The sequence below is a fragment of the Bidens hawaiensis genome, unplaced genomic scaffold (genome assembly GCF_021521415.1).
Source record: "Bidens hawaiensis isolate Kalapana, Puna unplaced genomic scaffold, B.hawaiensis_p1.1 tig00052046_1, whole genome shotgun sequence".
Lineage (NCBI taxonomy): Eukaryota > Viridiplantae > Streptophyta > Magnoliopsida > Asterales > Asteraceae > Bidens > Bidens hawaiensis.
The window spans coordinates 14,661-38,016 of record NW_027499322.1 but is presented as its reverse complement, the minus strand read 5'-3'; the positions used below and the strand labels follow the sequence as shown (position 1 = coordinate 38,016).

Genomic DNA, 23,356 nt, shown 5'->3' with positions numbered 1-23,356 from the left:
TAATATGTCCTATTACAAATTTGAACCATCTTTATAGCCAAAGAAAACCGAAAATTAAATAATAACCTTTTTACAACTTTTGAACCAACCATATGGCCAAAACAAGCTCAAACACCAAACACAACCATACAATCACATAGGTCGGGGCCAGATTTACATATTCACAATAAATAAAATTTCGGGTCGTTTTGACTTGGTCAAATAAAATAAACAAAACTTTGACCAATCCAAAATCACCCGAAAATAATTCTAGATCTATAAACTTTAAACGATTTAAAGTTTAAGATGTAGATCCGGTTTTAAACGAACTGGTATCAACTCGTACGTTGTAACGGCGGCTCTGATACCACTGTTGGGTTTCAACGGTGGTTCGAGACAAAACGGTTAAACTATTTGAACCCGTTTTAAATAATATTTCGTTTCGATAATTATTAATCCATATTAATAATCAAACTCATTAACGAAACAATAAAAACGCAGCGGATATAAGACAAATTAAAACGAACCATAAACCGAAACCCGAACCCGGATCCGATTACAAACGATACAAGTACGATTAACATATAATAATTCAACCATAGGGGGTTTGTCGATATACCTCGGTTACAAGAACCGGGAAGACACCGAGAGTGAACGAGAAACGCTGGAAATGACACAATCCAAGAGCACCAAGAATTCCGGCGAGATCTATGGGCAACGGCGGCTAACAGCAGTCGGCGGTGACTTCCTGCGACGGCGGCAGCAACTTATGTTGACAACAGAAGGCGGCGGACTGCGGTGGTATGCAAAAGACAGCAATGGACAGCAGCAATAGCTCCCAACTGTAGCTTCAAGTGGCCGGAATCTGGACTGCCGGAAAAACGAACTCGCCGGAATCACCTTTGTTCGCCGGAAAAACGAAGGGTGAAGCTTAGACAGCCTCGGAGGCTAGTGTAAGGCGGCGGAGGTTAGTTTAGGGTGGCGGAAAATGGACAGTGGGTGGTGGCTACGGTTGGGGTCGGTTTTCCGGTGGCCGGAAAACGGCGCCGGAATTTCGAAGGTAGCTAGGGTTTGCTTATTATGTTGAGTAGTTTTCATAAATAGATATTGTTAATGTATTTATAGTAAATGTATTTAGGGTTTAACAATTAACCAACTTGGGCTTGAGCCCAATTAACAAACAAAGCCTAGTCCATAACCCTGTCCATATAATTATTTTATGTGTCGGGCCTAATTAACCTTTAAGTAGGCCTTTATCTCGTTACCCCCGGTGTAACTCTGTCCGGGCCACGTTCGGGTCGGTCACGTTGACTTGACCCGAAACGTCCATAAAATCCAACACAAACTTGTTTGCAAAATTAATACATATGTATGATGTTTTACAATGTTAGTGTTAATTTATCGTTATTCTTCTTTCATTGTTCTACGTTTTGATTTTAGTTGATCACAGTTACATTTCATTCTAAATTGTTTGTGTTTGTTCTTTTGAAAACTGTAAGTATTACACACAGATTCATGTTGGAAACCCTCCAAAACGATATCATCTTGACATAGATACCGGTAGTGATTTGACATGGATTCAATGTGATGCCCCGTGCACCAGCTGTGCCAAGGTTAAATTCAAGTAAATTTCAGTCAATCATTGTGTAATTATTTATATAATTATTCAACTGTGAATGCAGGGAGCACACCCTTATTACAAACCGACTAGAGGAAATATCTTATCTTCTAAAGATTCATTCTGTTTTGATGTCCAACACAATAGCAAGTTTGGGCATTGTGAGTCTTGCAGTCAGTGTGATTATGAAATTGAGTATGCAGATCATAGCTCTTATTTGGGGGTACTTTCAAGGGACGACCTGCATTTAGTAGCTATAAACGATTCATCAATCAACTCTAGAGTTATCATTGGGTACGATTCTTTTCTTAATAGATGCCGCAATTTTGGCCCATTTGAATATATAAATTATATCTTTATTTGTTGTGTGATAGGTGTGCGTATGATCAGCAAGGCATACTTTTAAACTCGTTGACAAAAACAGATGGGATTCTTGGTCTTAGCAGGGCTAAAGTGAGCCTGCCTTCTCAGTTATCAAAAGAAGGTATTATCGACAATGTGATTGGCCATTGTCTTACATCTGATTCAGTGAGTGGCGGATACATGTTCTTAGGAGGTGATATTGTGCCACAAGCAAAGATGTCTTGGGTTCCTATGTTCAATGATGCTTCCATGTGAGCATTTTGATCTTTGATTTCTGTATCTCTGTCTCCCTCTTGTGTATTTATTGTATGCTTCATTTCTGATATCTATATTTATATGTGAAGTAATTATGTTGCAGAAGTTTCTAAAGTGACTTATGGATCTAAGCAACTTGGTTTCGATCGTTACAAAAATGGAAATGGACGAATAGTGTTTGATAGTGGGAGTTCTTACACATACTTCACAAGACAAGCTTATTCTGGCTTACTTAGTATGGTAAGCAACTTATGTTTATGGGGATGATTAACATAAAAATGGTTATTCATGTAAAAAGCGTCATCATGAAAAATTGCATCATGATACGTGTCAGCACTAGAATCCTTCTTAGATTTTTATGTTATTGACCCTTTTTATTAGACACAATCGACTCATATTACTTTATTTGTTTACGTCACTCTTATAATTTCAAACACACAATTTGCAGCTTAAAGATATTTCTGGTGATGGCTTCATCCAGGATGCTTCAGATACAACACTGCCCATTTGTTGACGACCCAAAACTCCAGTAAGGTGCATACAAATTGCTTATATTATATTGAGGGGCAAATATCTTAAATTCAATATTTAATTATTAATATTTTAAACCCATTTTTGCATTCGAAGCATTGTTTCAGCATCCTCAATTCAGGCCCATTTTTTTTAAAAATCAGTATCTTTATGATTTGGACTGGACTCACTAATAGATTTTAGATCGAATTGCATGATTTTTACTTAAAGATTACAGGGTACCTATAGATGCAGTGACTGTATAATAAGAGATGGTAAATATTTACATGCTTACAGATCCATCAAAGATGTTGGGAAAGTTTTCAAGCCGCTAACTTTTCAGTTTTGGAGAAAGTGGTGGACTATTTCAACATATTTACATATTCCGCCAGAGGGTTACTTGATCATAAGTGTAAGATCTTATTTTATTTTATTTTATTTTTATTATTTTTTTAAATATGTTGTAGGATGAGATATATGACAAAGCAATGATGACTTATATTATAATCGTATATGTGTTTGCAGAACAAAGGAAACGTGTGCTTAGGCATTCTTGATGGTAGTGATTTGCTTGACGGATCACATATTATTATTGGAGGTATGATTTGGTTGTAAATTTATAATGTTAAAGAGTATGGTACGCAAAAAAATAATATAAAATTTTAACGGATTAAATGGGTCATGTTTGTGTCAATCCATGAATACATGCTTCGTGTTTGGTTCATGTCTCACATGATTTTCGGGTTCGACTTGCTAATCCGTGAAAACGGCCCATTTAACACCCCTATAACTTGCTAATAGTGGTCTCAAATCATATATCTTGAAAAGTAATTAGTAGTTTATCTATCACATAGTTTTTGGCATGTTTTAACCTACTAGTTTGCAGCTTTTGCCAAAAATTTTGACCTATTGCTTTTTAAGGTCAATCATTTTTAGCAAGTTTTAACCATATTTTTGTTTCCTTTGCAGACATCTCGATGCGTGGAAATCTGATCGTGGACGATAACGTGAAGCAGATAATTGGGTGGATGAGATCAGAATGCATCAATCCGAAGCAATCTAAAGATTATCTTCCATCATTTTGAGCTAATTCGCATGTTGTACATATCATATTGTTCATCACCATGAGAAGATTCTGAGCATTAACTTGTATCTCCAAATTCATATCCCTGCATAACAAAAATTAATAAACAAGGTGAAAATTAGAGAGTGGTGGCATGCCGAAACGTATAAGGCAACTTTTCAAATATTATAACGATAAAAGTAATATAAGTATTGTATAACGTAATAATAACAATGAGCGATGTCATGGAGCCAAAGTGGTAGCAAATAAATATAGAAATAATAATAAAGGCGCTACAGTGGAAAGAATGAAAAGTAAGGAATGTATTCGAATGGAAAGTGGAAAGAATGGGAAGTTGAAATAATGGAAACGCATGAATCAAGTCCTTAAAGGAACCTTTGATTCAACAAGGTAATCTAATCGAATAAGAAAATATTCGAATAAGAAAAGTAATCGACTGTAAAATGTAAATGAATAGAAGTGTAATCGATTCGAATGGATATTGTAATCGAACCCAGTTGTAAAGTAATCGAATCGAATCAGGGTGGAAAAGTAATCGAAACGAATGTGGAAAGTGATCGAATCGAACGGCCATTCGATTAGAACAATTCGATTAGAAAGGAACCATTCGATTAGAAGGGTTCATTCAATTAGATCAAGCAAATCGATTAGAATATGCCAATTCGATTAGAATTGTCACTCAGTTAGAACTGTCATTAGATTATAATTGTTATTCAATTAGAGTGATGATTCGATTAGATTATATAATTAAGAGTAGTTGATTGATACTATACTTGTTTAACAGTCATTCGTGCACAATTAAAGAAAGGGATTGACATTAACTCTGAACGTTACCGCATTTAGGTGAGATTCTAGCCCCAATTCCTTGACATGTTTTCAGGGCTGTGTGCATACTAGATGTGATTAGTTAATACACTTACCTTAAGTGGTAAGTGTATGATATGTGATTGTCTTATGTATGATGTATGAATGATATATGAATGTTACAGAAGGTATTGTGAGTATGTATGATAGTTTATGCATATAAATATATAAGAAATGTATGGTATGGTTGAACGAAATAAAGGGACGAGACCCTAAATATATATGTGAGGATAGATACCAGATCCTAATAATATATGTGAGGATAGGGACCAGGCCCTAATGATATCTGTGAGGATAGGGACAAGACCCTAATAATATATGTGATGTTGGGACCAGACCCTTATAATATCTGTGATGTTCGGACCAGACCCTTACAATATCTGTGAGGTTATAGGACAGAAGGCTCTTTAAAATGTAATAATAGTTATGTATGAATCATGAAAGTAAAGAAAGTATGAAAGAATGAACGCAGAATGTATGTATGAAAGTAAGGTGAGCAGGTTAAGTATGTAAGATATATATACCTTCGTGTATGTATACAAGTATTTGAACGTATTGTATGCTATTTGATTAACTAGAACTCACTCAGCGTAGTTGACTTTTAGTATGCACACATGTGATTAGGATGAGACAGTTGGCTTGAAGAGGGACACATGACAGAAGAATAAAGAAGCTGGCATCTGAAAACTTAATTTTATGATGTTTGAACTTAAGACATGTTTTACACGGTTTAAATTTTAAGACTTATGCAATGAATGGTTTCCTTTTATCTATTCCACGAAAAGTTTTAATTAACTATGATATTTAGAACTGTGTTTATGAATAAATCCAACATCCAAGTAGGGGCACCGGGACTGGGGCCTTACATATTGCAGCCTTCGTTGACACCTTCACCCATCGTCACTAGTCGTTATATAAATATAGCCTGATATCTTTTCTTCGAAAACATTGCATATCAGTGAGAGTCAATTTTGATCAAAACCAGTTTTGTTCTGAACCAAATATACTTTTCTTTAAAGTGCCGGTTTTGACTCGAACCCAATTTGCACGAGGGCGGATTTAGCCCAATACGAGGGTGGGCCAAGGCCCACCGTCTAGCCCATGTATGTAGTATATATGTAGTGTATTTAATAGCCTGATTTTCTGGTTTAAGCCCAAATGCCTACCCTCCTTTAAGCCCAAGTGTCCACCCTCCAAACTTCAAGCCCAAATCCATGCCCTAAACATGTAAACTCTTTTTTTTATTATTATTAAAATTGGATCCCTGAAACGTAGTTAGTTTGCCTCATAAGTATAATCGAAGATAGAATACCAACATACGTGAAGAATAGTACAGTCTACTGACTCTATTGTCGTCATCCGCCAAACACTACATGATCAGGAGTGTCGCATCGTCTATTGTGTTTATCTGGTACCGAACTATTATTCTACTGGTATATATTGTTTAATAATAGATAGAGTGATTATGTATTGATGTTATTGGTTTGTAGTTAATTGTTATATGTTGTCTCTTTGTTATTATTGCGTCTAAATGTTTGTTGGTTAATACTTCCAAATAAGAAATTAATGAACTTATGATATTTATTTCATTTTCCATTGTTCACATAATTTTTTGTAGATTTTTTTTGCTTGTTTAAATGTTTGGTGAATCGGTGATTTTTTCACAAGTAAAATATAACAATTAAGTTGCTTATTTTTACCCTCTTATATAATTTTGTTGATTATTTTGTGTGGGTGATTAGATTTATTTGGTTTTCATCTTCGAACTCTTAACAAATTTTTAAAAATAAGTTCCATCAAGTGAAATTCCATCTAGTAATAGTGATGATCCGAGACCTATCTTTACCCTAACTATGCCTAAATTAGTTGATTTGGAATTTGGATAATCTTCGTAGGATCCATTAATAGGATAATAATTTCATATTATTTATACAAATCAAAGAGATAAAATAAGGAGAAAATATTGGTTAAAAGATGCCAACCACGTGAACTCAAGTTCCCAAAAACAATGTAAGGGATAAAAAAATTTATGGCGGTCCGTATTGTGCCCCCCTATAAAAATTTAATGTATCCGTCTCGCTCAGGACCCAGCATCATCGGAACCTGTTGTGACTTTTTACATAGCCGACCTGACCCGACCATTTTGATAGTCTATGTTTAATTATGCAAAAAGTAAAGGAAGGAAAAAGAAACATACCAGATGCGACGTGGGCGTGACATGAAAGTTTAAGCCACGTTCAAGAATATGTTTTCCTAGCGCTGTGTGCATGTACATGAGCTTTGGAGTTGTTGACCAACCAGATGTGAAGACAATCATTTGGGGGCAACCATCGATCCCAACGTGATCTAATAATGGGAATTGGAAGTCGATATTCATCCCCAAGAAAAAACCTACAAGGTTTGGTAGACCGCCTAGTTGAATTGATTTTAACTTGGGAAAGATGACCACGTCCTTATTCATTGCCTCTCCATATTCTTCCTTAACAATCACTTTCATTGCCTTGCACATACTTATTTCCAACGTTTCGAGTTTCTTGATGCTTTCAAGTGTGGAAAATGTGAATATGTTTCCCAAACTGTCACATGCGCTGACCTTCAATGTCTTTAGGTTGGAGAGTTTATACACAATACTATTTTTCATTGTGGCTGTACTACTACTACAACCACTAATATTGTTGTCGTTGATCTCTTTAGTTTCAAATACCTCCTCCATTGCATTACACCTGACAATGCTCAGCTCCTGAAGCTGCATTGGTCCTGCTGCATAAGATTGAATCACACATGACAAAGCATGGCATCCTTCTATATAAATCTGTCTGGAGTATTGGCATAAGGACCAGTGAACAACATCCAATTGAGAAAACTGCAGTAAACGAAAATTCCACATGTAATTAAACTGTTTAATAAATATTGAAGCCAGATGTTAGCTAGTGAGCTTCAGTTTCATAATTGATCCTTATTTTATGCAAGGGGATACTGCCGGCCACCAAAGTTTTGCTAGCCAAAAAAAGGGTAGAAAATTTAGCGACCTATTTCCCATGGAAACGTGGTAGCTATTTGTGTGCATATGATAAATATGCGTTCATAATCTTTTTATAAAACTGAGCAACAATGAAAATGCAACAACCATATTTTACCAACTTGAACTGAAAGACCTATAAAACATACCTTAGATTGACTATGACTGACATTGGTTGCATCCTTGGTAACACCACCACCAATATGCTTGAGATTTTCCATGAGCGTGAGATTAAGAATATCAAGATGCGGAAACAAAGCGATGGTTGTGTTGATAGCTGTATACATCTTCGTTTCTTCATCTTTATCATCTCTGTTTGAAACAACTTCTTCCATGCCATCGCAACACAATATGCGGACTATCTTTAAGCTGGATAGGAGTTTTGCCATGAGAGGTGAAAACAGGTACTTGAGGCTATCGCAGCTTCTATGGGATATATATGTGAGATTTTGGAATGAGGATTGAGGTTGGAGTTTGTGAAGAGTAAAGAATTCGTTCCAATTGCTGCACTTCCACACATGAGTTAAGTTAGGCATTCCATATAAACGTAAATCTTCAAGGTAGGGGAGTAATGGTAATCGTTGCTGTTCATTTGTAACCAACTGATCATCTTTGTTACTTAGAGACTCTATCTCAAACACCACCTCTACGCCTTGAATACGTATTAACTGAATGTTACAAAGATGATGGAAATTGGGTGTGATATGATAGGATGGGAATACAGACATATTTCTAGCCACTTTTGATCTCTCTTTCATTGACATAGTATTGATCTGCATTGAAATATCCCAACAACAAATGTACTTAGCAATTCCCCTCGAAACACATATTGATTTGAATATGAAAGAGTAAGTAAGAGACCCGAATGAATACCACCTTTTCTCACTTTGGATTCAATGTCTAACCAATATACCACATATGCTGCTTGTGATAACGCATGAAACCCAATGAATAATGAATAATTTTTGGTAACAAAAGAACAGCAAAACAATGACATAAGAAGGCTAAAAAAAACAAGGGCATTTGTGATATTATCAGCCGTTCAATTTATTTTAAATAAATTGTGATTTTATCAAAAGTTTAACTGCTTTGTTACTTACAAGGAACAAAATACAGAGATGGAAAAGTTAAGATGTGAGTTGTTTTAAATAAATAAACAAGTATTTAAATAATAAGCAAAATAATCAATCATATATAGAAGTTGAAAGTTATACCTCTTGCTCACTATATCCGAATTTTTTTCCAAAAGAGTGTTGGTCGGAAAAGCATATACCAAAATGGTGTTCATTGAAAAATATTTACCTAAATAGTGTTATTGAAAGATTGTTGTATTTCTCACTCCAAATATTATTGGGTATAACTAATATTAGATCAAGATATCTCTTTTCTTTTTATTTTAAAGAGAAATAAAATTAACTTAAATCTAAAATAATTTTTTATACAAATATACATTTCTCCATTTTTAAAATTTATACTACTCTTTTTAAATAAATCCTTAAAGGCTAAAACAGTATACATACTATACATATATAAATGCGCTCAATTTATCTTTCATATTTTATACACTGTATAAATTAAAAATCAATTTTAATGTTTTTAGCACTTCTCATTCAATTAATATAACTGAAGTTAGTTATTTGTTTTATTTTATTTTATTTTCATTTTATCTTATCATTTTTAATTCTAACACTTTCATTATTAAGATTGAAAATCATATGGAACCAGAGGTGGGTGAAAACTCGAAAATCAAACCGAAGTCAAACCGGTTTAAATTAATTAAATCATAGAAAAGATTTATTTTACACTTTCAATAGGCTCAAAAATAATATAAGCGAAGTTCTAACCAACTTTTGTTAACTGTATCAAAATTAAAATGAATTTAGTGTAAACCATCATTTTTTTTCAAAATGCCCAGTTAATGCAACAAAAATATTAAGCAACCATCCAAAGTATTATATCTCAAATTAACAGAAGAAATAATTTGTGAACTTGAGAAAAATGGGGGCACCTCACGAGACAGATTATTCGAATAAAATGAAAAGATAAATGACTCAAATTTAGAACCAATGTGTGATTGGAAAATTAGATAGATAAATCGAGTGTAATTAATTATATACACTATTTTAGAGTTTCTTTAAAACTAATAGTATGTATTAAACTAAAAATATAAAAAAAATTTATGTATTTTGAATATAAGTTAATGCTATTATTTTAAAATTATAATAATAGAGACATGTTATGTTTCTATCTTACTTTACCCAATAAGATTTAGAGTGAGAAATAATAAATACTTTCAATAACACTATTTTGGTAAATATTATTTTATAAACACCATTCTGGTAAATATTTTTCCCATCAACACTAGTTTGGAAAAACACTCCACTATATCCTCCGCATGTAGAAAGTTTATTTAAAATCATCTTCAATTCATTACAATTGGCTTCTGTGAACCTTAATGTAAGATACTGCCCTTTTACTTCCATATAAAGTTCTTCAAGCTTATCTAAGTTTTGTATGACACCATCATCAATACAAAGCCTATCATCACATCTTGTTAAATCAAGTAACCTTAGCCTTTTCAACTTTCCTATTTTAGATGGTAAGTTTTTGATGCCACAGTGAGAAAGGTCGAGTATTTCCAAGTTAATAAGATCTCCAAAAAAAGATATATCATGGTCCACCAACGAGCACGAATGAAGAGATAGTACTCGAAGGTTTGTCGAGTATTGTGGAAGAAACTTTAGATCCATATTCTCGTATGCCACAACCTCAAGTTTCTCCAAATTTGTAAGAAAATCTTGAGAAAAGTTGAGTAGCTGCCCATCCATCAGAGTCAAAAGTGCAAGGTTAGGCTGATTAAAATCTTCAGTTAACTCAAAGTTATCTCCGCAGTTCCAAAGAATTCTTTCATAAGAAACTTCTTTTCTAAGCTGCTCTGAAAGATTATTATCATGTGAAGAGGTATGTACCCGCCTCAACACCGAGCGAGGCGGGTCAACCCACAAGATATAGACAAGAGACTTGAAATCAAGACATTATGAAGGCACAAAGCCAAAACCTATGCGCATGGCGCATATCACATATGCTCACGCATATCACATATGCTCATGCATCACATGCTCAGGCATCACATATGCTCAGGCATCACATATGCTCACGCATCACATATGCTCACGCGTATCACATGCTCACGCGTATCACATCTGCGCGTGGCGCATCCGCGCGTGGCGCATATCACATGCTTGTGCATATCACATCTACGCATGAAACATCTGCGCGTGAGAATAAAGAGAAGACCTCGCGCATCTTCAGGATAGGCGCATATCACACATGCACATAATCAACCTCGTCCTTATCCAAATTAGGGTAAGGACAACCTTGATTGTGCACGTCAGACAACCTTCCAGAAGGTATCTTTTTAAGGAATAAGAATATGCTGACGTTGACAGCTGCCAATGAAAGGTGGACAACTCAGCAAAACCCATGTGCAACTAACCAATGAAAAAGCACCAGGTGTCCCAAGGACACGTGGCGCGAAGCTATAGGAGGAGGCCAAAAAGGCCTTAATTGGGTCAGAGCCCAATCATTGGAAACCCTAGCACTATAAATACCACATCAACTCCACAAGGAGAGGCATACCCTATTACATAGTATTCAGCTATATTAAGCAATACACTCCAATTTCCTTACTCTCATATTATTATCTTCTCCTACAAACTCTTATTCTCACACCGGAGGGTTACCCCAAAGAGGACCCCTCTGTCCCTTTCTGAGGGGTAAGTTTACGGTGCTGTTCATTTTGTAGGTGCAAGAATCCAGATCCCAGAGAACCATCGGTGAGATAGCATAATCACACCTGAGGAAAGTAGATCGTCTACCGAAGACTTATGGATGTTGTTTTCAACGAGCAAATTGGAAGAAACCTAGAAGTCTACGTGGATGATTTGGTGATCAAAAGCAGGGAGGAAAAACAAATGCTCAAAGACATCGAAGAAACCCTTGGGCGCCTAAAGGAAGTTAACATGAAGCTCAATCCGAGCAAATGCACTTTCGGCGTACAAGAGGGAAAATTTCTAGGTGTAATGGTCACCAAGGATGGTTTCAAGGTGAACCCAGAAAAGGTGGAGGCCATCCTTGACATGCCCTCGCCATCCACCATGAAAGAAGTCCAGAAGCTGAATGGTAGATTGGTTTCAATCAACAGGTTCCTAGCGAACCATGCAAGCAAATCTACCCCATTTGTCAACACATTGAGAAATTGCTTAAATAAAAGCCAATTCAAATGGACTCCTGAGGCCGAGCAAGCTTTCAGTGAGATAAAAGAATGTTTGATAAATCTGCCCGCGCTCACAGCTCCACTTCCTGGTGAAACTTTGACATTGTACCTATCAGCAGGAGAGCGCGCCATCGGCGCAGTATTATTGGTGGATCGCAAGGGAATCCAAACGCCAATATACTATGTGAGTCGGGTGCTGACAGATCCTGAGACGCGCTACTCCATCATGGAAAAGTTAGTTTTGTCACTAACACACGCGTCGCGCAAGCTTCATAGATATTTCAATGGTCACCCCATTGAAGTTCTGACTGGTTATAACATCCAGCAAGTCTTGCAGCGTCCCGCGCTCTCAGGAAGGCTGACAAAATGGGCGCTGGAATTAGGAGAACACACGATCGCCTATAAGCCCCGTCCAGCAATAAAGGGACAAGTCTTAGCTGATTTCATCACAGAAATCCCCGAAGGAAAAGTTGAAGAGGCTCAGCGCGAGGTAGACCCTCCGCGAGCCAATGATGAAGAAAATGTTTGGAGATTATTCACTGACGGAGCTTCAAACAACGAAGGGTCCGGCGCAGGCCTCAAATTGGTGGATCCAGAGAATCATGAATATACTCACGCCATCAGGTTGGACTTCAAGAGCACCAACAATGAAGCTGAGTATGAAGCCTTGCTGGCTGGCCTGCGCATCGCGCACAAATTCGGAGTTAAAAAGCTAGAGGCCCATGTTGATTCATACTTGGTAGCAGCACAGGTCAATGGCCTTTATGATGCCAAGGAGAATACCATGCCTCTGTATCTAGAGCAGGCGAAAAAGCTCATCGAGCAATTTGACTGCTTCAGAATCATACATATTCCGCGCAGTGAAAACAAGTCTGCTGACGCGCTGAGCAAGATGGCATCAACCAGCTTCGATCACTTTGGCAAAGATGTCAGGGTAGAAGTAATGAGCAACCCGTCGGTGGGAGCAAAGTCTGTCCTGGTAACTCATACAACCCCTTCATCATGGATAACTCCAATAATGGAATTCTTGATGGAGGGAAAGGTACCAGACGATCGCGCACAGGCGAGGAAGATAAGACACAAGTCGCAGAATTATGAACTGCTTGATGGTACATTATATCGACGCTCTTATCTTGGACCACTCATGAAATGCCTAGATGCTGAGGAAGCAAGCTATGTGATCAGAGAGATACACGAAGGAATCTGTGGAATACATGCTGGCCCGCGCATGGTGGTTGCCAAGGCAATGAGCGCAGGTTACTATTGGCCAGGCATGTACTTGGACGCTTTAAAAGAGATCCAAAAATGCAAAGCGTGTCAGAGCTATGCGCCAAACACCATGCGGCCAAAGAACAACTTGATTCCGGTGACCTCCGCATGGCCTTTCCACAAATGGGCAATCGATATTGTGGGTCCCCTACCGCAAGCGCAAGGGCGAGTAAAATTTTTGGTAGTGGCAGTAGACTATTTCACAAAATGGGTCGAAGCCAAGCCACTAGCAAAAATCACAGCCGAGGCGATGAAGCAGTTTATTTGGAGCCACATCATATGCCGTTTTGGCCTTCCCATGGAAATTGTGAGCGACAATGGCAAACAATTCACTGACAAGAAGATATCCAGCTGGCTCAAGGAATTGCGCATCAACCAAATCTTCACTTCAGTATACCACCCTCAGGGGAATGGCCAAGTGGAGCGCGCGAACCAAAGCTTGTTAAATGGGCTGAAGAAAAGGTTGGAGGGAGAATCCCATTCTTGGGTCGAAGAGCTACCTAATGTCCTGTGGGCGCACAGGACATTAAGCAAAACCAGCAATGGCGAATCCCCGTTCAGCCTAACCTATGGAACGGAGGCTATGATTCCAGCAGAAATTGGATGCCCATCCCATAGAGTGCTCATGATGAGCAAGATTGATAACGAGCGCGAAAGGAGGTTGGATCTCAACTTACTTGAAGGGCGCAGAGAGGCGGCTATCATCAGTGAAGCCAAATACAAGAAAAAACTGGAAAAATATTACAATCAGCGCGTGAAAGAATGCCACTTCAAGAAAAATGATTTTGTCCTTCGAAACAATGAAGCTAGCCGCGCGATACCCCCGGGAAAGATGTCCCCCAATTGGGAGGGACCTTATCAAGTCTCGGAAGAATTGGGAAAAGGCGCATACGCTTTAAAAGATTTGAATGGAAAGAAGATCCCGCGCGCATGGAACGCGGCACAGCTTAGAAAATGTTTCATGTAAAAAATGTCAAGTTTGTAATCAAGGCTTTTTAAGCCATTATGAATAATGATACGCGCTATCTTCTCTTAATGAGGATTCTATTACCTTTTGCATACATGTTTCACACTTCCCTTTATTAATTTTGAGCAATATGACAACATTGTATTGATATCAAAACAAAATAAAACGAAGTAAAACATACATGCGCGAGCTTCAAGCTCAAACGCGTTAATGAGTCTTAACTCTAAAACGTCAGGGCCTTAGCCCAATAATATGAGCCTTAGCTCAGGGCCTTAGCCCAATAATGTGAGCCTTAGCTCAAATCACTCACAACATCTATCCTACATGCTGCGCAGCCTGACCATAAAAACACCTAAGCACAACTAAGGCAAAGCACATGCCAAAAACATAGTTGTTAAGGTCTCAGGTCGAGGTCGCGCATGAAATTGTAATGGATATCTGAGTAACACATACTGACACGTAAAGGCTAAAAAACTCATAATTCCCTATAATAAATGCGCGATAACGTCGCGCAAAAGAGGAATAATGAAACGCCAAAGCACGTGTCAACATAGTCAGGATATTGCAAAATCACTTACAATATGACAAGGATTAAGTAAAATAATTTCCTTACAACCTTGTTCTTATTTCAACGTGCAAGCATATCTTATATTCAACAAGCAAACATGCAATATAAAGAGATGATTCGGGAATGCGCAAGATGCGAATAAGGGAAAAACAAAATTTCATTCCAAAGCATTGAAATTTACAAGTTTACAAGATGATGAGATACAAACTACAAATAAAAAAAAAAAAAAAAACATGAAGGGCTTCTCAAGTCTCCACGTCGACGTCAGCCTCTTCATCGTCCTCATCACCGCCCTCAGCATCTGGCGCAGCCCGCTCCTCGTCATCTCCAAACTGACCATAGTCAAGTTGTTCGTCCTGAATGGAGTCTTCTATCACAATAGTGTCAGGAGCGGGTCCTTTGGCCACGCCAGAGCCGCTAGCAGGGGCAGCATTCCCCGCGCCATCATCGCCGCCACCAGCCCCTTCGCACTCGTCAAGTAACTTCTTTAGCGCGCCGAGATCGGGCTGGTCAGCAAGCGCGGATATCTGCAAATCATAAGGAAAAATATGAGTACAAAAAGACTTGGAAAATAAGTCAAGGTAATCTCATTAAGGTTAAAATACCTGCGCAAGGATGGGAATGGGAGTATTCAAATACTTCTCCCCCATCTCGGCCATGTCCGCGCAGGCAACGTCGAGCTGATAAGGGTAATCGGATGGGTTCTTCTTCAGCATGCTATATTCACAGCCATCCTTAAACCCTTCAGCTCGTCCCACCAAGCGCGCGGCAGCGTTGCAATCCATCACAAGGGCCTGAAACTCGTCTGAGTATTTCATCGCGTAAGCACAACGAGTCATACCCTGTGAGATTAGCCATTGGCGATCCTGCGCGAGGGAAGAAACAGACGTCTCAAGAGCAGGAATCTGAGAGTTTAACAACTCAACAGTTTCCTTAGTCTGTTTCAGCTCCTCTTTGTCGGACGCTGCTGCCGCCAAGGCTTCTTCCTTTTCGGCTCGCGCAACATCGAGGGCTTCCTGGCTAGACGCTGCCGTCGCCAAGGCTTCATCTTTCTCGGCCCGCGCGGCCGCCAGCTCCTTCTTCAGGCGCGCAACCTCACTCTCCAATGATGATTTGTCAGTTATAGACTGGACAAGAGCTTGGTCACGCGCCTCCGCGTCCAGCTCCAAGTCGCGCACTCTACGCGCGTACTTGGCCGCATCCGCCTCGGCCGCCAGTAGCTTCTCCCGCGCAGCCTGTAGCTCATGCCCGCGCTTCACGAAGGCGGTGTTGGCACTTGCTCTGTTCTCGCTGAGCTCTGCTTGGAGTTTCTCAGCTCTCTCTCGAGCATCAGAAAGATGCCAAGCAGACACTTTAGCCTCTTGCTTGGCTTCCGCAAGAGCATCACGTACCTTTACGTAATCATAGCGAAGCTCTTGGGAGGCAGCAAAGAAAGCCGACCCAGCAAACAGATGATCGTTGAGCAAGTCATCGCGAGCGCGGCCCTCCTGAAACCTCCTTTCAGCTGGAGGCACAGAATGAGCCCAGAAGTCCTCACACACACCCATGGACTGAAATGAGCTGTCCTCAGTAATATTCCATCTCGGGCGGTAAATGTGATCGGCTTCCTGCAAACACAAAGTAATGATCTAAGTCATCAAAACACTAATATGGAAGTCCGCGCAGCGGAGCAAAAACGAACCTATACCTGCGGGGATGAAGCAGAAAAGTCAGCGCCAGCCCCACGAGAAGACTGCGCCGCGAAATCTCGTGGCGCTACAGGGCTGGCGCGGCCGCTGTCGGAGTCTTCAACTTGAACCTCCTCATCCTCTGAAACAGGCCTTTTCTCCTGCGACCTAGAAGAACCAAAATCAGTCTCGCAAGGAGGGCTGCGCGCAGGAGGAGGTGAGGGAGGTCTCGACGCCGCCAGATCGGCGCGTAAAACGGCCTCCTGCTCCTTAGTAATCCCGATGAGGGGAGATTCAGCGCTTGCAGGAGCAGGAGCAGAACCAACGGCGCTGGCACCGGCGCCAGCAGTGCCGCCAGCAGCTTGAACGCCAGCTATGACTCCTATGAAAAATCAACAAAAACAAATGGTTCATGACTTGATCTAAAAGGAAAAAGTCAGAAAATAAAAGCGCAATACATACCTTGGCGCAACGCCGTTCGCGAGTTAAACATCGCCATGAAGTTCATTCTCCCCTTTGAGGGTAAAACAGGGGACTTCGAAGCGACCTCCGGTGCAGCCTCGGCACCTTGTTGCGCCTGAGGTTGATCCACCAAGATCGCCGGCTCTACAAACATTTGAGTGAGCAAAGATTCATTAGTAATTCTATCAGAACTCGCGCTCATAGAACCTTAAAGGATAAGCAAAGTATACCTGTCGAAGAGGAAACGGCAGGCGCAACGCCGCTCCCCTTTTCCGCCGCGCGAACGGAGGAGGTAGCGGCACCATACCTCGTGTGGACAGGAGGTCTGCCCACTTTTTGAGGCAGGGAAGACAAGGAAAACGTGGAGGTAAACTCCTGGGTTTACTCAAGTTCTCTCGCCTGAGTAGGAGGATCCTGAGCAACAGGGGCAACATCTTTCTTCTGTTTCTTACTGGCCCCTGCGCCAGTTTTCCCCTTAGCTTTACGCTTTAGTTGGGGCGCCTCAGCCTCCTCCTCCTCCTCCTCCTCTTCCGCGAGCTCCAGCTCGTAGTTCTCAAGCGCGTCTACAATACACGCAACAGAAAGGTTAGCCAAATCTGGTATTATAAAGGCATAAGCATAAGTACAAAGGCTTACCAGGCGCGTCGCTGTCAAAGCGAAATCCCAGATCAACAGGGATGAACATGTCATCGAAGCGATCGGGGAAGCCAACCTCCCCAGCGCCCAGCGCGACAGCACCACCCTCCATATGCTCATCATAGGCGGCGTGGACATACTCCTTGCTGACTGCACAAAACAAGTCAAATGATCAGCAAAACGAATTATATTCGCGCAGAAATAATGCAATGAGTTAACTTACACAAGCCGTCAACTTGGATAACGGGCTCAGTCGCGCTGTCGGCCCACCTCCTGCTCATACCAACCCCCACCAGCGCCTCCTCGCAAATGTTCTTGGCGGGGGATGGTTCGGCAGTCAACTTTTTAACCCAGGCGCCAGTTGGGTTCTTGAAGACACCCACATCCGCAGGCGCAGAAGAAATCGCGCGCATGGTCATGCGGATGGGGATCACACCAGCCCTGATGTAGAAAAATTTCTCAGACCAGTCATGAAGGCTCTTGAATGAAAAAGTGCAGCACTTGACCTTCTGACTGCGAGGAATAAATGAGAACCAAGAATCTTGGATCTTGGGCTTATAAAAAAACTGAAAGCGCCGAGGGGTGGGCTCCTCGCGCTGAGATTTGCACATGAACTCAAAGTGAGTCATGCGCACGAGTCCAAACGGATGGACTTGGGATATATGAATCCCATAAAACCTCAGCAGCGCACCCACAAACCTTGTCATCGGGAGACGAAGGTTGCAGTTGGTGAAAAAATGGCAATAAAGGGATATATAGCCGGTGGGCGGGTCCGCCGCCGTTTGCCCGGCCGCCGGCAGCATGCAGCCATACTCAGGGAGAAAACCCTGAGAGGCGATAAGGCTGTCAAAATCGGACTGCCTCAGTTTACAGGGGATCTCGTCCCACTTCTTCACTGCCTTGGTTTTCCCTATCTCCTCCGATGAGGCCTCAGCAGCCCTCTTCCCCTTGCCGGTCTTCTTCAACGTAGACATTACTAACGATTTCACACGGCGATGGCTGGGGGAGATTGTGTTGTCTGAGCTATCAGACATACAACTTTAAAATCGGACAAAGGATGCTTCTGAAGAACAGAGACCTGGAAGCAGAAGACAGGCAATCGGAATAGAATGAAAGGAAAAAGCTCGGAATAAACAACAAGGAAGATGAAGGATAAAAACTCAAAAGGGCTTGCTTTTATAGGCCCAGGAGAGAGAAAAATTGGTACTGATCGGACTTCACGCGCCCCCACTCGCAGGTGTAAGACAACGCGAGCGCGACACGTGTCCCTGACACTGTGTGAGGGGACACGAAAAGAAACGATACAGGTGCTGCCAGAGTTCACGCGCCACCACTCGCAGGTACGGACCAACGCGAGCGCGACACGTGTGCCTGACACTATGTGAGGGGCATGAAAGGCAACTGTAGCACCTCGAGCACACGAAAAGTCTGACACGTCTCCATCACTGACGCATGTCAGCAACAACCAACCACGTACAGGGACGATTCGTTTTCAACCAAAAGGATAGAATTTCGCGCAACGATGAGTAATAAGAAGAAAAAGACAAAACCCTACTAAAAGAGCAAACTATTAAGTCTAATATCTATCTTACCTCGCTCGCGCGAGACAAGACACACATTAGACTGTGGGGCTTGAAGAGGTATGTACCCGCCTCAACACCGAGCGAGGCGGGTCAACCCACAAGATATAGACAAGAGACTTGAAATCAAGACATTATGAAGGCACAAAGCCAAAACCTATGCGCATGGCGCATATCACATATGCTCACGCATATCACATATGCTCACGCATATCACATATGCTCATGCATCACATGCTCAGGCATCACATGCTCAGGCATCACATATGCTCACGCGTATCACATGCTCACGCATATCACATCTGCGCGTGGCGCATCCGCGCGTGGCGCATATCACATGCTTGTGCATATCACATCTGCGCATGAAACATCTGCGCGTGAGAATAAAGAGAAGACCTCGCGCATCTTCAGGATAGGCGCATATCACACATGCACATAATCAACCTCGTCCTTATCCAAATTAGGGTAAGGACAACCTTGATTGTGCACGTCAGACAACCTTCCAGAAGGTATCTTTTTAAGGAATAAGAATATGCTGACGTTGACAGCTGCCAATGAAAGGTGGACAACTCAGCAAAACCCATGTGCAACTAACCAATGAAAAAGCACCAGGTGTCCCAAGGACACGTGGCGCGAAGCTATAGGAGGAGGCCAAAAAGGCCTTAATTGGGTCTGAGCCCAATCATTGGAAACCCTAGCACTATAAATACCACATCAACTCCACAAGGAGAGGCATACCCTATTACATAGTATTCAGCTATATTAAGCAATACACTCCAATTTCCTTACTCTCATATTATTATCTTCTCCTACAAACTCTTATTTTCACACCGGAGGGTTACCCCAAAGAGGACCCCTCTGTCCCTTTTTGAGGGGTAAGTTTACGGTGCTGTTCATTTTGTAGGTGGAAGAATCCAGATCCCAGAGAACCATCGGTGAGATAGCATAATCACACCTGAGGAAAGTAGATCGTCTACCAATGAGTCGATCCACGTTTCTTCATCATGGTTCACTATTGAAGCTTGTTTCACTTCTGTAAAATTGCTTAAAACAAAATCACGCACAAGATCATGCATTTTGACACATTGTTCATGATCACTTTTGATCAATAAGTTTAAACCTATGAGTGTGTCAACACAAGTGTGTACCCGGTCTCTTGCGGTTGCAATAGTATACATCTCCTTAAAAAAGTTTAATCCCCATCCGTACCTCAATAGATCTTCTTTGTCAATATTATAGTCCTCTGGGAACAAGCCACTAAGAATAAACATAGCTTTAAGATCGTCATCTTTGAGATTTATGTAGCTAATCTCAAAAATTGCTTTAATACGATCAAGGCCTTGAAACATTTTCTTTTCAAAGCGATTAAGTAAATCATTCCACGCATGCCTTTTCTTGTTAACTTTTAACGTTGACGCAATGGTATTTATGGCAATAGGCAAACCTCCACACCTCTTTAAGATATCTTCTCCAATCCGATGCATGTCAGGATCGGTATCTGGTCCAAGTCCTATTATTCCCGAAAATAGCTTTCTCGCTTCTTCTTCTTGCAAAACAACAATTTTGAAAATCAAACTAGTTTCAACACCCATCTGATTGCAAACATGTTCATCTCGGGATGTGAACAACAACTTGAAGCCATTTGATAAAGGACTAGCCAATCCAATATCTCCGAGGTTGAACTTCTCCCAGACATCATCTAGTATTACCAAAATCTTCTTTTTACCCTCTTTCAAGATGTTCTCAATTCTTTTCTTAAGACGATCGGCCCTTGTATCTTTAGTTGTCTCGGTTAGAGCTTCACCAAGGTACTCTGCAACAACTTGTTGAATAGATATCGGGTTTGGATTTTTCCCGACTTCAACCTTCACAATGTAATCAAACATTTTCTTCTCGGTGGCCACCTTCTTCAGGTCTTCCATCATTGTGGTCTTTCCGACACCACCCATTCCACATAGAGCCATCATTTTGGTGGTCACATTGTTGCTTGGTTCAAGGGATTTCAATGCTTTTTTGAAGATTAAATCTCTGGACTTGATTTGGTATTCTTTTTGGTTTTGGTCTTCCTCATGAACTGCTTCAGAGGTTGATGGTCTTGGAGGACTAACAGTGCCAACGGGTATTATTTGGTCGGTCCACTCCATCGCAGCTTTCTCGTTCATGAGACGGTTTATCTCTTTGAGAATTTTAGATGATTTTTTTCCTGCGATGTACTTCGCCTTGATGTTACAGCATCCACCTCCCCCTGCAGTTGGAATTGTCTCCTTACTTGCTTTGATTTTTTCAACTTCCGCCAACCAACCTGGGACACGACGGGGTACCACTCGACTGTTTTCTATATTCCTCTGCTGTTGAGTACGCGTGTCCCCTTCTGCACCTTCCAATTCCCTCACTTTCGCATTCATGTTTGTGACCATGCTTGAGGAAAAAACTAAGAAACCCAAGTGTCTCTTAACAGGAACAAGCAAAGATTCAACAACGGGAGTAAGAATCAGAGTTATGAACTCCATCTTCCAGATGTGTAGTATTTGACTATTTGCTGTTTAATACAAACAATAAAAGTAACAAGGGAATGAAATGCTTATTAAAGAACAATATTTCTATCTTGAAATGGTTAACAAAAGTTTCTACTTTTATAAATTCTAAAATTTAAACAAATAACACGATAGGTAATGACAAAATTGTATACTTTGAACCAATTGTTGTTATTAAATCAAAACTAGTGTTTTACCTGGCGCCGGGATGGTCGGTAAAACCCCAATGGTGATAAGTCAACGCAATTCGGCTACGTGTGTTATTGTACTGGCACTAAAACAAAACCAAAACAAAAAGAATTATAAAAATTGAGGTGGACCAATGAGGTGATGTCGGTTGGTAAAAACTCAAACATTGGTAAAATCCAACCGTCATTGATCCCCAACATTGAGGTGGTGAGCTTATGCAAATTCGATCGTTTCCGTCACGTTTGTTACAGTACCGAAACTTGACAAAACCGAGCCCCGGTGCGGAAGCGTGAATATTCATTATTAACGGAGGAGCTCGAATCTAGAGTAGGATTGAATCACACTCGTATTCACTCTTGAATGATATTTGGACGGATGAGATGTATTGCGAGAGAGCCTAATTCGATTAACAATAATCAATAAAGTAAGATGAAACCATATATGTAATCAAAACACAAAAAAGATAGAAATGGTAGTATAATATCATTAGTCGAATGATTCTCATAAAGATGAACCAACTCATACATACATTCATACATACACAAGAAATATCAGCCACCCCGAGAGAGCTCATCCCGGGGAGGAGACTCTCATAGGGATAAAACCCTAGATCTCAATCAATACACAATACACTCAATCATACTAGACAAATGAATAAAAACATTTATAAATACCAGTCTAGCATGACTTGGTCTTCAAGTCATCCACCATTGGTTGAGACCAAACAATATATTTTTCACCCACATATTAATTCGATGCGTCGGTCTAAAATATAAGACCCAACATAACTAAAACGAAAAATGAATTTGCATTCGGTCGGTTTTCATACATTCTTTGCGGTACTAGAACTAAAACAAAATGCGGCGAGTCTACGCGAATTCAGTCGGTTTTCGTGACGCTTATTACGATACCGAAACTAAAAAATATATACATAACAATTAATTAAATTTCAAAATCAATAGCCATAATATTGCATCTACCTTAAAACCCAGTAATATATCATAAGACTTACCATGTTTTGAAATTAGTGATTTGGTGATGTCACGACCATTCTGCCAATGTCAACAATCGATTCTTAGCTTAAGTGTCGCCCCAATTATTCATCCACTCTAAAATCCAAACACCCTAAAACAACCAAGTTACCGTTGTAACAAAATTTGACACATTCTTAATAAACAATGCATAATTGAGGAAGAGTGCATCTTCCCAAGATAACTCATAGCTGTCATTTCCCCTTTAATATAATAAAATTATGAAAAGCAAACGCGGTTAAACAACCACCAAAAATTTATGAATAGTGAAACTTTGTGAGTGAACTAACACTTGGCTTTTAGTGTATATATATATATATATATATATATATATATATATATATATATAGGATTAGGCTCATTTCAGAAGTATTTTTTAGTGCGAGAAGTGCGAGAAATCAATCAAACCAATCACAATTTTTACTCTACTTATGATTTATTTTAATAAAATGGGTATTTTAGTAAATACAGTTTTTTCTATATAT

The 23,356-nt window shown here is 40.2% G+C and overlaps 2 protein-coding genes across 2 annotated transcripts; one reads left to right on the top strand and one right to left on the bottom strand.

Annotated features, from left to right (window-relative positions):
• Positions 1-967: 967 nt before the first annotated feature.
• LOC143599339 (aspartyl protease APCB1-like) lies at positions 968-3,137 on the top strand. Its single transcript, XM_077077318.1, has 7 exons — positions 968-1,039; positions 1,479-1,592; positions 1,662-1,891; positions 1,972-2,211; positions 2,305-2,455; positions 2,664-2,749; positions 3,023-3,137. The coding sequence occupies exons 1-6, from the start codon at positions 968-970 to the stop codon at positions 2,727-2,729; spliced, it is 873 nt and encodes a 290-aa protein (XP_076933433.1). The 3' UTR covers positions 2,730-2,749; positions 3,023-3,137.
• A 730-nt stretch (positions 3,138-3,867) lies between these two features.
• On the bottom strand, positions 3,868-21,627 carry LOC143599338 (putative disease resistance protein At5g05400). Its single transcript, XM_077077317.1, has 5 exons — positions 20,124-21,627; positions 10,023-10,645; positions 7,842-8,465; positions 6,871-7,536; positions 3,868-3,894 (listed from the first exon to the last, which is right to left on the bottom strand). The coding sequence occupies exons 1-5, from the start codon at positions 21,625-21,627 to the stop codon at positions 3,868-3,870; spliced, it is 3,444 nt and encodes a 1,147-aa protein (XP_076933432.1).
• Between the last annotated feature and the right edge of the window lie 1,729 nt (positions 21,628-23,356).

Excerpts from the sequence above, each read along its gene's own strand:
- LOC143599339 (XM_077077318.1), top strand. The coding sequence starts at position 968 with ATGGACAGTGGGTGGTGGCTACGGTTGGGGTCGGTTTTCCGGTGGCCG. Across the intron at positions 1,892-1,971 it reads AACTCTAGAGTTATCATTGG|GTGTGCGTATGATCAGCAAG; the intron begins GTACGATTCTTT and ends GTTGTGTGATAG. Across the intron at positions 2,456-2,663 it reads ATTCTGGCTTACTTAGTATG|CTTAAAGATATTTCTGGTGA; the intron begins GTAAGCAACTTA and ends CACAATTTGCAG.
- LOC143599338 (XM_077077317.1), bottom strand. The coding sequence starts at position 21,627 with ATGGAGTTCATAACTCTGATTCTTACTCCCGTTGTTGAATCTTTGCTT. Across the intron at positions 7,537-7,841 it reads TCAGTCATAGTCAATCTAAG|TTTTCTCAATTGGATGTTGT; the intron begins GTATGTTTTATA and ends CGTTTACTGCAG. Across the intron at positions 3,895-6,870 it reads TCACGCCCACGTCGCATCTG|GGATATGAATTTGGAGATAC; the intron begins GTATGTTTCTTT and ends TTTGTTATGCAG.